The sequence below is a fragment of the Saimiri boliviensis genome, chromosome 4, assembly GCF_048565385.1.
Source record: "Saimiri boliviensis isolate mSaiBol1 chromosome 4, mSaiBol1.pri, whole genome shotgun sequence".
Taxonomy (NCBI): Eukaryota; Metazoa; Chordata; class Mammalia; order Primates; family Cebidae; genus Saimiri; species Saimiri boliviensis.
Window position 1 is genome coordinate 130,169,382 of NC_133452.1, and position 12,805 is coordinate 130,182,186.

General features: G+C 40.0%; 1 protein-coding gene across 2 annotated transcripts in view; it reads left to right on the plus strand.

Annotated features, from left to right (window-relative positions):
* Nucleotides 1-12,805, plus strand: part of CILK1 (ciliogenesis associated kinase 1) — a 38,411-nt gene that overhangs the window by 15,236 nt on the left and 10,370 nt on the right. For both annotated transcript variants that reach the window (XM_010337162.3, XM_010337161.3), the window contains exons 5-8: nucleotides 6,329-6,461; nucleotides 7,184-7,355; nucleotides 9,461-9,628; nucleotides 11,556-11,876. In XM_010337162.3, the coding sequence (XP_010335464.1) occupies nucleotides 6,329-6,461; nucleotides 7,184-7,355; nucleotides 9,461-9,628; nucleotides 11,556-11,876 (794 nt within the window). The remainder of the gene's footprint in view (nucleotides 1-6,328; nucleotides 6,462-7,183; nucleotides 7,356-9,460; nucleotides 9,629-11,555; nucleotides 11,877-12,805) is intronic.

Below are 12,805 nucleotides of genomic sequence, written 5' to 3' on the forward strand. Positions count from 1 at the left end.
CTCATTATAAGGGAACTGCCACTTAAGTTTGGAAATAATAATTACTCCAACTAAATGAGAAAAAGGGAGTCTATGAGGAGAAACATCATTAATCTAGACTTGAGAGGATGAAAACAACAAATCAAGATTTAGCTATATGGGCCTGGCATGGTGGCTCATGCCTGTAATCCCAGCACATTGGGAGGCTGAGGCAGGTGGATCACTTGAGGCCAGGAGTTGGAGACCAGCCTGGCCAACATGATGAAAACCTGTCTCTACTAAAAACACAAAAATTAGCTAGGCATGGATAGTGCAGGCCTGTAATTCCAGCTACTTGGGAGGCTGAGGCATGAGAATTGCTTGAACCTGAGAGATGGAGGTTGCAGTGAGCTGAGATGACTTTTAAAAAAAAAAATAGCTCTATGGATTGAGAGGGAGAGTAGAGCTGGACGCTATAATAGCTATGACACATTTCTTGGTGGAATTGGGAATAATTTATCTACCACCCCCTGCCACCATGACTCAGTTTTCCCATCTGTTCAGTAAGAAAATGATGCCTGCCATTCCTTTTTGTTATTGGAGTGTTTTGAATGCCCTGAGTTTTTAGGAAGATAAACCATGGTCTCACAATTCATATATTTTCAGAGGTTGCAGGTGCATTGACAAAAGATCACTGTAATCACTGCTTGTATCCCTACACATTCTTAAGCCAATTCCAAAATGGAAACACACAATCAGGCCTTCTGCAAGCTAGAGGATGCCCTGAAGAACGGAGGGTCCAAACACAATGACCCAGTTATACTGGGTGAAGTCTTAGAGACGTCACCACTGTGGTGGGCATGAATAAATCTTTATTTAATTAGGCTGATAATAAGCATCCAAATGTGTCCATATCAGAAATCTTTTCTTTAATTTTAAAGGCTATTCTTTTTTTTTTTTTTTTTTTTTTTTTGGGACAGAGTTTCACTCTTGTTACCCAGGCTGGAGTGCAATGGCGCGATCTCCGCCTCCTGGGTTCAGGCAATTCTCCTGCCTCAGCCTCCTGAGTAGCTCGGATTACAGGCATGTGCCACCATGCCCAGCTACTTTTTTGTATTTTTAGTAGAGACGGGGTTTCACCATATTGACCAGGATGGTCTCGATCTCTTGACCTTGTGATCCTCCCGCCTCGGCCTCCCAAAGTGCTGGGATTACAGGCTTGAGCCACCGCGCCCGGCCTAAAGGCCATTCTTGACTGATATTGAATGCTCTTTGCATTTGTTGAGTTGACAACCTCAAGTTTGGTTCTTACCATAATTTTGGTTTCATTTACTAGTAAGTTCACCAGGATATTTCAAGGAATTGTATGAGGAAGGCTCATTTACTAGTAAGTTCACTAGGATATTTCAAGCAATTATATGTACTGGTTAGGTATATACTAGTACAATGGCAGGATAAAGAATGAGCAGTGGAATATATATACATATGTGTTTCACAGTACACATGCAAACCCGTGTATGCATGTGCTGTAAAATAGCAAACTTGCTGTGCCTGTCTCTGGTTTAACCCATAACTTGTCAATGCCTTGGATTGTGGAAAATAGAAGCAACCCCATGATGGGAAGAAAGTACTTCCTCCTCTGACTTATTCCCTCTTGTATGTATCTGATCACTTCTATACCTTCATCCTCTTCTGTGTTTACTGGGTTCTAGGCTCTACAATTATGTTCACTTTGTCCATCTAAGCCAGCTACTTGTCTTGCAGATTCTCCATTATGCCACAGTATAATACTATCCATTTGGAACTTGACCCAGTATTAAGCACTGTTGTCTTTAGAATGATGAACAGAGAGGATTGTCCTTTTATTAAAATACCATTCCTTTCCATGATAATGGCAGTTAGTATGTTTTCACATATAACCATATCACAATCACCCTCTCTTTGCTCTAGAGCAGAGACAGTCTTTGGAAAACAACCTTGACCAATAGATTTAGTCCTACTAGAGCTCCTGCCTTCATTCATTCATTCAACTAACACAACTCCCTCTGTCACAAGAACAACCGACACTGAGCCCTCAATGTCCCCCGCACTACTTCAATGTCATTTTTCTTCTAAGTTCTCAGTGCTGTCTCATGGGGTTTCCTCCCTTCCATCCTCCTCTCAGCTCTGGTCTGCTCTCTGGTTGACCCTGGTGCTTGGCTCAGGTAGATGTGTTACCATTAAGCTGTTCAATGTTCAATCAACAAGAATATATTATGAGATGAGTATACTCCTGTCATTGTGCCAGGCATTCAGAAGAAATATAAATATGGCCTCTGCCCTTAAAGTGCTTCCATCTAATTCATGAAAAATGATTAACATACCTGAAGATGATAGAGCTTAACTGGAGTTAGAGGGCAGGGCCTATTACGTCCATAAGGGTAAGAGTCATGTCTATTGCATTGTTTCTGAATCCTTAGAACCTAATCTTTTGCCTCACATGGAGTGGATACTCAGTCAAAATTTGTTGGTAGAATGAATGAATGAATGCTAGCATATTAGAATGGCATCATAGAAGAAGCGAAACTCAAAACAGGTGTTGAAGGATGGCAAGAAGTAGGGATTGATGAAGACAAAAAGGAGCAAGAGCATATTATTAATGGAAATAAATACAGTTGTGCATCATTTGATGACTGGATATGTTCTAAGAATTTGTTGTTAGATGGTTTTGTTGTGCAAACGTCATAGAGCACACTTACTTAAAACAAACCTGGATAGTAGAACTTACTACATACCTAGACTATATGGTATAGCCTATTGCTCCTAGACTATAAGCCTGTACAGCATGTTACTGTACTGAATACTATAGGCAGTTGTAACACAATGGTAAGCATTTGTATCTAAACATGGAAAAGGTACAGTAAAAATATAGTATAAAAGATTTTTTAAAAGGTACACCTGCTTAGGGTACTTACTGTGAATGGAGCTTACAGGAAGTGGCTCTGGGTAAATCAGTGAGTGAGTGTGAAGGCCTAGGACACTTTATAAACACTGTATACCAAGGCTACACTAGATTTTTAAAATTTCTTTCTTCGGTAATGAACCTTAGCTTACTGAAACTTTTTATTTAATAAACATACTTTTTTTTTTTAACTTTTTTGACTCTTTTGTAATAACATTTGACTTACACACATTATATGGCCGTACAAAAAATGTTTTCTTTAAATCTTCATTCTGTAAGCTTTTTCTGTTTTAAAATTATTATTATTACTTTTTAAACTTTCTTGCTAAAAGCTAAGACACAAATACACACATTAGCCTAGGCCTACACAGGGTTAGGGTCACGAGTATCATTGCCTTCTATCTCCACATCTTGTCCCACTGGAAGGTTTTGAGGTGCAGTAATATGCAGGGAGCTGTCATCTCCCATGATAACGACGCCTTCTTCTAGGTACCTCCTGAAGTACCTGTCTGAGGCCATTTTACAGTTAACTTATTTTTTCAGTAAGTAGAAGGAGTGTAATTCTAAAATAATAATTAAAAGTTTAGTGTAGTAAATACTAGATGACATGGATTTTTCAGCTTTATTGTAATATTATAAGAACACCGTCATATATGCAGTCCGCCATCAACTGAAACTTCGTTATGCTATGCATGACTGTACAGCAAGCTCGGGATGAGGAGTTGTACCTGATTGGAACACACTTTACATGTATCGATAAGTGTTGGAGAATAAGTCTCTCTCTTTAGGTCGAATGAAAGGAGTTCAGCCCTGTTAAATAATATAAAAAAGAATCATGAATGGTTTTTGTAGGTGAATGAAAGAGTGACAAGGGAAAGATAGTGTTTAAATGGTCAGGATCATGGGAGAGAAGCTGGAGTAAGGAAGCTCTGCAAGAAAGTGGCAGTGCAGGCATGGACAGTGAGAATGAGAGTTTGGAAGCGGGCAGTGAGAGAGCAGAAAGAGGCAAATATGAGGTTCCCCTGCCCAGCTCCAAGATGAAGTCTTGCTTTGCTGCCCAGACTAGAGTGCAGTGGCATGATCTCAGCTCACTGCAACCTCCCCCTTGCAGATTCAAGCAATTCTCCCACTTCAGCCTCCTGAGTAGCTGGGATTACAGGCATGCCACCACACCTGGCTAATTTTTTTTTTTTTTTTTTTTTTTTAGTAGAGATGGCATTTCACCATGTTGGCCAGGCTGGTTTCGAACTCCTGACCTTCAAGTGATCTGCCTGCCTTGGCCTCCTAAAATGCTGGGATTACAGGTGTAAGCCACTGCGTCCGGCCAATATGAGATATTTTTATAGAAATATGACATAATCTCGTAACTGGGGAAGGATGAATCCATCATAACCACAAAGTACCTAGCAATCTAGCAATCTTATCCAAAGTTGGGAAGGAGAGATTGTTTTGGAAAGGACAGAAGTGGTTTTGAATAAGTTAACATAGGGATGATAGTGACTGCCAGTTGCTATCCAAATAGGGATTTAGGTCTTCAGAAGGGTAGAGAAGGTACATTAGAAATGTAGACTTGAGCATTGTCAACCTAGAGATTGTCAAGGAGTCATGTAGTTCTGCAGTGATGGCTATTAATTTCTCCCATAATGTGCTAGTTAGAATCCATTTTCACAACACTGATACAGATTGAATATCTCTTATTTGAAATGCTTGGGTCCAGAAGTATTTCTGAATCTGAATTTTTTCAGATTTTGGAATATTTGCATTATATTTTACCAGTTGAATATCCCTAAACCAAAAATCTGAAATTCAAAATGCTGCAATAAGCAATTTCTTTAAGTGTCATGTTGGTGCTCAAAAAGTTTCAGGTTTTAGAGCATCGCAGATATTGGATCTTCAGATCAGGGGTACTCAGTCTGTAATGATAGCGATGATAGCACATAACAGATAATAGCATCAGCAGCAGCTGAGATGTATTTGCAGTGTTGATCTCCCATTGAGATTTAGAGCCACACTGAATGTCTAGGTTAGTGATACTCTTAGGAAGTGGGAGGTTTGGGGTTTTCAGAGACATGTTGCAAATCACTAGGTGTTTGAGTGAGCTTGGAAGATTTCCACATTTACTATCCCTTGCCTGTACCTCCAGAGCTCTGCTATAGCTGAGATAGGCTTCCCATGTGGTGAGTTATCTTTGCCTTTCATGTGAGGTGCAGATGTACCACTGTACTTCCTCGTTAGGCAAAGTAATAAATACTTCCCTTTTTTTTTTTTTTTTTTGAGGCATCTCACCCTGTCGCCCAGGCTGGAGTGCAATGTCATGATCTCAGCTCACTGCAACTTCTGCCTCCCAGATTCAAACAATTCTCCTGCCTCAGCCTCCTGGCATGATCTCAGCTCACTACAACCTCCACCTCCCAGGTTCAAGCAGTTCTCCTGCCTCAGCCTCCCAAGTAGCTGGGATTATAGGTGCCTGCCACCACGCTCAGCTAATTTTTGTATTTTTAGTAGATGGAGTTTCACCATGTTGACCAGGCTGGTCTCGAACTCCTGACCTCGTGATCCACCCACCTCACCCTCCCAGTGTGCTAAGATTACAGGCATGAGCCACCACGCCTGGCCATAAGTACTTAACATTTAAACATATGTTGCATCATATACCACAATCTCAGATATGAGTAGATCATATTCATAAATTCTTTCTTAAAAATTATAATTGTGTTTCTGCTGTGGTATAAACTCTCAATTCCCATCAGATAGTTATCTGGATCAGGCATGGTGGCTCACGCCTAATAATCCCAGCACTTGGGGAGGCTGAGGCAGGAGGATTGCTTGAAGCCAAGAGTTCAAGACAAGCCTGGGCAACAGAGCAAGACCCTGTCTTTACCAAAAAAAAAAAAAAAAATTGCCAGGCACCATGGTTTTTGCCCTTGGAAGGCTGACACATGAAGATCTCTTGAGCCCCAGCTGCAGTGAACTATTATTGTGCCACTGTACTCCAACCTAGGCAATACAATGAGATCTCATCACTTAAAAAATAAAAATAAAAGACAGTTGTCCTTTACGATGGCTTTAACCTGAAATTCTTTCTGTCTAACTTGGTCAGGGTAGGAGTGATATTTTCCCCTTGAGTGACAGTTTCTTTTTGCAATGTTATCTCAGCCTATAATCCAGTCTGATATTTTAAAAGAAATTTTCTGTCTTGTAAGAAAATCATGAAGATCACCTTTCAATGATTTGCAAAGGGAAATGAATGTAATCCTATGAGAAGTTCAAAGGACTCTACATTACCTGTGGGATGAATGCATGAAGTCTTTGGTGCCATGCCAGACTACTTTTTAAATTATAACTATTTTGAAAAGAGCAATACAATTGCAAAGAGTAATACAGAAGCAAACCTGCATTTGGTTTTCTTCTCATCTACTGTCTCTATAGGCTTCTTCCATCGAGACTTAAAACCTGAGAACCTCCTCTGCATGGGACCAGAACTTGTGAAAATTGCAGACTTTGGTTTGGCCCGAGAAATCCGATCAAAACCTCCATATACAGATTATGTATCTACCAGATGGTGAATACTGTTTTTCTCAAAATCATTTATTTGCACTTCTTTAAAAAGATACCATTAAGCTAAGGATAATAATAAAGTCACAAACATTAACTTTTCACTAAGGAACAGTTTAGTCTGAAACATATATTTATAGATATGTTGGTAGTGTACAAGGTTAAAACTTTGTGTTATAAATCATGTTAAAAGAAAACCTATTATGCTTTTCTATAACATAAATAAAATTTTATATATAGGCCTTCCTGAGGACAGTTTCCCAAAAGAACTATGTAAAATATTCTCCAAAGACCTGTCTGTAAACCATCCAATTTCTATTGTGAAAACTTTGAGACACTAGGAATTTTGTTTTAAGCAGTTTGCCATGACCAAGTAGCCTACACACAAGTTGTAGGGTTTTTCTCCCTTTCCCTTTCTCTCTTAGTTTTTCCTTCCTCTTTCTCTTTTCTCTCTTTTTTCCGAATTCTTACTTTCTCTCTGTTTCTCAAAGATGCCATAGAGAAGACTCCTTAGAGAAATGCTCAATAGAAAATATTGTGAACTAAAGAGACACACTACTTGTCAACAGCAGCCCACGGTAGTTGTGAAGTTCTCCCAATTCCATTACACCACAGTGAACTACAGAGAAAATAGAAACATATCCACCCCCTCACTGAGAACTGATTGTTATTTAATTTAATGTCTGAGCAGTGGAAGCAATAGCTAGCAGTTCACCTTTGTTCCTCCAGGTACAGGGCTCCAGAAGTACTCCTGAGGTCTACCAACTACAGCTCCCCCATTGACGTCTGGGCTGTGGGCTGCATCATGGCTGAGGTGTACACCCTCAGGCCACTCTTCCCTGGGGCCAGTGAAATTGACATGATATTCAAAATTTGCCAAGTGCTGGGAACACCAAAAAAGGTAATGATACAGAACAAAGGCCAGTAGGCCAAACCAACAGCTTCCCATGCTCCCTCTGCCCAGCCCTGTTCAGCACTGGCACCATTGGGCATCTGCCCATTCTAGACTCTTTGTCTTGACCTCAGTCATTCTCCACTGCTCACGTTCTCAGACACATTCGGCTTCTCTTCTTCCTTTTATTCTTAAGTATGATATCTGTCATGGCTCCTTCTGCCTTTCTCTCTATATCATCTCACCTCCGTTGCAGAACTTCTCGGTTCTCATTGCTACAACTCGTGCCTGTTCAGACGTCTCTTGACCTTAATCCTTAGCCCCTGACTCCCTACATTATTACTCCACTCACATGTTTACAATTCTCTATGAGATTTTCTCCTGACTCCCTCACCATCACCTCAAACTCGTCATGTCTAAAACATTGCCATTTGTTTGCCATCCTGCTAGCTTCCTTCTTTCATTCTCCATTTCTGTTTGTGGTCTGATCATCATCCCAGAGCCCCCACCTTGAGGCTGAATTTCAGCTTTACCTTCTGTCTTTCTCTTACTCCCCTTTTCCTTGATCCAAGCAGTTGGTGGGTAAACGCTGTTAAATATTGCCACGTTACATGTCTCACATAGCTCCCGTCCTTTCAAGTCCACTGCTGCCATCACAGACTGAACCACAGTCACCTACCTGTGTCTAATGGTATCTTCTCCATCTTTCTGCCTTCAAGTATTTCCACCCTGGTTTTTTGTTCAGTCTGTGGCCAGATTCAACCTCCTAAAGGACAGCTCTGGTACTGCCTTCCCCTTGTAAAAGTATTGGTTGAATCCCCATTGCCCAGCCTCGTAACTCCTATTCCTATCCCCCACTTCACACCTGTACACCTAACAGCTGCGTGCCCTGGAATTTCCCTGCTTCTGTGTTCTGTACATACACCCTCTGCCTGAGTGATGTCTGTTACATGGCCATCAGTAATCCTCTTCCTCATGTTTCTCTAATCTCCTCCCCATCTTCAGCTGTGTTCTGTCTTATTAATATAATTATTTGTGTTAATAGTTGTTTCCTGGACCATAAGCTCATTCAGGACAAAGATTTGCTGTATGTTTATTTTCCCAGGTCCCAGGACCATTGCTGGTACAAACTAGATCCTCAAAAATTGTTTTAAATCATTTGAATGAATTACTAATGCCACTTCTTTAAGAAAGTTTCCTAAGTCCACTGCTGGAATCTTTCTCTGCATATCTGTACCTGTACCTCTCTTGCAGCTTTTGTCACTTTTTACTCTGCATTATTACTCTGTTTTTAATTAAATGTCCTCTTTTCTCTTTTAAGAACAGTAATGCCTTTAAGGGCAGGATTTATATTGGATCTCCAACAACACTAAGCACATAGGAGGCATTCCAGAACTATCAAGTGAATGAATGATAAAAGCTATACATATTGCCACTTGGCTTTAAAAAAGAGTGGGGGAAAAATTACCTTAGCCTGTATGTTATAAAATAGTAGAGTGTTAGAACTCAAAGGAACCGTCAAGACCATTTCTTTCACATTTTCTATCATTCACTCTAGCATTTAGTGTCCCACAGAAATGATGCATGAAAAGGTGGAATGTTTGACACTCTTGAGACTGGGTGAAGCCCTTTCCTTACCGCTGGTCTTCTCCACATGTATACTTTGAATGATCAAGTGGAAGACATCATAAGTAGAGTTTCAAAAATGTATTTGCCCAGGAACAGGATATTTGGTTTTATTTTGTTTTCCCCCAAAGAATATCTCATTGGCGGTTTCCAGAACCTCTGTCTCATGGAACACAGTTGGGGAAATATTAATTTGGTTCAATCCCAAAATCTCAAGAGATGGGCTATCTTACATAAAGATTATAAAACAAGTTGGCAAATATGATATCTTTTCCACTCCTCCCCAGATTTCATGGTTTTGGTAATCTTTCTATTTATACAACTCTATTCCTCATTCCACACAGTGCCATGGTAGTGAATGTGGGTGGTTAATGAATGTGAGTGGGTAATGATATGGCTGCCTTTCCATTTGGGGCATACACACCAGAATTCAAACTTATATCACAGCAATTGGCTGAGCAAGGTTTTCTATCTTTTCCTTCTTTCAGACAGACTGGCCTGAAGGCTACCAACTTTCAAGTGCAATGAATTTCCGCTGGCCACAGTGTGTACCTGATAACTTAAAGACCTTGATTCCCAATGCTAGCAGTGAAGCAATCCAGCTCCTGAGAGACATGCTTCAGTGGGATCCCAAGAAACGACCAACAGCTAGTCAGGTTTTCCTCCATTTTCTTCTGTTTGATGTGCTTCTTATGAAGTTCATATCTAACTCTGAATAATTTCTTTCAGTTGCATAGGAAATATGTAGTATTATGGGTGAGAAATAGTACAGAATACCACTAATGATGTACTACGTAAGGTATGAGAACTTAAAATAGTTTGAAACTTACTGGGTATAAAGTAATTAAGATGTAAACAATATAGTTGCTTTGAAAATTGGCATATAATTCACATGATACATCACCATTTGTATGGAAATGGAAATAAACATATATTTTTCTGTCTTTGGAGAATATTTTCAAATCTATTCTCTATGAGTTACAAGTTTATAGTAGTTTGTTTATAAGCCGGTACTGGTTGTTAAAATGCAACTTCATGTCATGTAAAGTCCAACTGACTCATGACCTAAAGAGATCAGATGAGGTAGGGCTAGGAGAGTAACTGTACTTAGCATTTCATAGCACTTCACAGTGTGCAAACGCTTGAGTATGTTTTATGTGATTTTCACTTGAAATGAAGTCAGGTTCTCTGACTTCATAGCTCCTGCTTTCCCAGCCACTTAGACTTAAATAATGAAATATACCCGAAAGAGGTGTGGTAATGCTGTGGGCTCTTATCACTCACAGGCCTCCTGCAAGCCTCCTATTGTGGTAGTTACATCTGGCCCCTTCTCAACTTGTCTCATTGACAGTTACATTGCTCAGAGGATCAAATAAGTGACCAATTTTAATCAGAGAAGATGATTCAGGAGTGATGAGGATATTTGAAGAAAGTGCCAATATGGTGGTAGAATTTGTGATAGCAGGGGAGATGATGGTTGGAGGAATAGTTAAGGAGTGTAGAAAAGCAATTTTCCAAAAGCTCAAGCAAGAAATAACCACAATTTGGTGTCATAAGACTTTGGATGGCTCAAGGGTTGAAAGGCTCTCAGAAATGCACTCCTGGTGGTGAAATTCACAAATCACTGCAGGGCAGGAAAGCAGCTTTTTGATTAACGCAGTTTTTTAAAGGATGCATATAAGAAATGAAAAAGATTCTGTAACCAGGAACCAAGAGAGGAATGTATGCTTTTAAGAATAGTGTGAAAAGCTAAAAATACCCCCCAAATCAGTTAAGACTTGCAAAAATGTCTGCAACTACAGAGAAGGCTTTCAAACTATAATAGATGCTAATGTCTGGGACCTCTACCAGGTTATCCCCATTAATTGCCTCTTTACACTTGCATATAATCATCACAGATGTTTATAACTGTCCCAGGCTTGCTAAGAAAGATTATGCTATCCTTAATGACTTTCATTCAAAAAGACAAGAGAATACAGGGAATATTGCAGAAAGAATTGTAAACCCCAAACCTTAAGTTATCTCTTGGCTGTATAGAAAACTCAGTTATCCAGAACAACTGACAGGGTTTCATTCTTGATAGAGAAGGTTTAACTATATCATGTTTTACACTTCTGGCACTTTCGGGATAAAAGCATATGCGCCTGCTTATTTTGTACTCAGTTCTTCAGTGTCTTCCAGGATCATTATGTTCGGCTCTTTCAGTTTTTTATTATTATTTTTTTCTTCTTCCATGGAATGAGGAAATAGGCTTAGAAGGATGAAGTACCCTATTTAAGACACATGGCAAATGAGTTACAAAACCAGGATCTGTGTTCATCCAGAATGCTTTTTAGAAGTAGCCAGGGTAATAGCAATGTCACTGGCTACTATGTAGAAATAATTTTGTGTTGCAATCATTACATATATTTTATGGTATCTTAGATAAGAAAAATCACAAGGGGTATTAAAAAATCAACATGCTGTTTTCTAGTTGGGCTAAAACAATAGTAAACTGGTTGCAATGAAATATAGCCCAGTAATCAAGATAATAGTATCTTTCCTGGCTAGACTTTTCTCCTAAAGCCTTCTTTGTCATTCCAGGCACTTCGATATCCTTACTTCCAGGTTGGACACCCACTAGGCAGCACCACACAGAACCCTCAGGATTCAGGAAAATCACAGAAAGGCATCCTGGAAAAGGCAGGCCCACCTCCTCATATTAAGCCAGTCCCTCCTGCCCAGCCACCAACCAAACCACACACACGAATTTCTTCACGACAGCATCAAGCCACCCAGCCCTTTCTGCATCTCACATACCCCTACAAAGCAGAGGTCTCCAGGACAGATCACCCGAGCCATCTCCAGGAGGACAAGCCAAGCCCGCTGCTTTTCCCAGCCCTCCAGAACAAGAATCCCCAGTCGGTGAGCAGCCCAGATGCACCAGTGAGCTTTGTGTCTGCTTATTCCTCTTTTGACCCCACTTATTGTGGGACATGTTTTCTCTTTCAGTATACAGAGTCTAATCACGGTAGATTTACATTTGCAACAGCATAGAATTGTGAAAAGACCCTTGGCTTTGGAGTGAAAGATCTAAATTCAAGTTCTGTCTGTGCCTGTTAATAACATTGTCACTCAGGTGACAGCTGTAGCGTAGTGGTTGGGAGCTGGCCTCTGCAGCCAGACCGCCAGGGGTTCAAATCTCAGCTATGCTGTTTAATAGCTTGATACCTGTGCAAGTTACTTGGCCTCTCTGTTTCTCATTTTCCTCATCTGTAAAGTAAGGATAATAATAGTACTTAACTGCTACAATTGCTTTCAGGACTAATGAGTTAATACTTGAAAAGAATTTAGAATAATACCTGGCACCTAGTTACAACTCTGTAAAGGTTAGTAGTTGTTATCATTAATCCCTGTGGACTCAGTTTCCTCATTTGTAAAAGGAAGAGTATAGTGCACATCTTACCTACCAGACAGGGTTGTTCATGAAGATCAAAGGTCATGCTATATATAAGATGTTTTGAAAAACATAAAAGTGCTGTATTAATATTTATAGATTGTTATCCATATTGTTGCTGTTAATCGATACTGTTAATGCTGGACTATTAACTGAGCCCAGATCCTTCTGCTCCTCTTGGGCTAGTTTTCAAGAGAAAACAATGAGTGTTAGATTTAATAAAATAATAACCTGACAAGGGGTTCTGTTTTTTGCTAGCTTTGCAGTGCCGTCTGAAGAGGCCAACTTTCTATCACTTGTACAAAAAAGTGGCACTTTCTGTGTCAGTTAGTATTTGCTGAGTGCTGGCTCCCAGTCACCATAGTGTGAGACATTACCAAATCAGGGCGGCATCTCT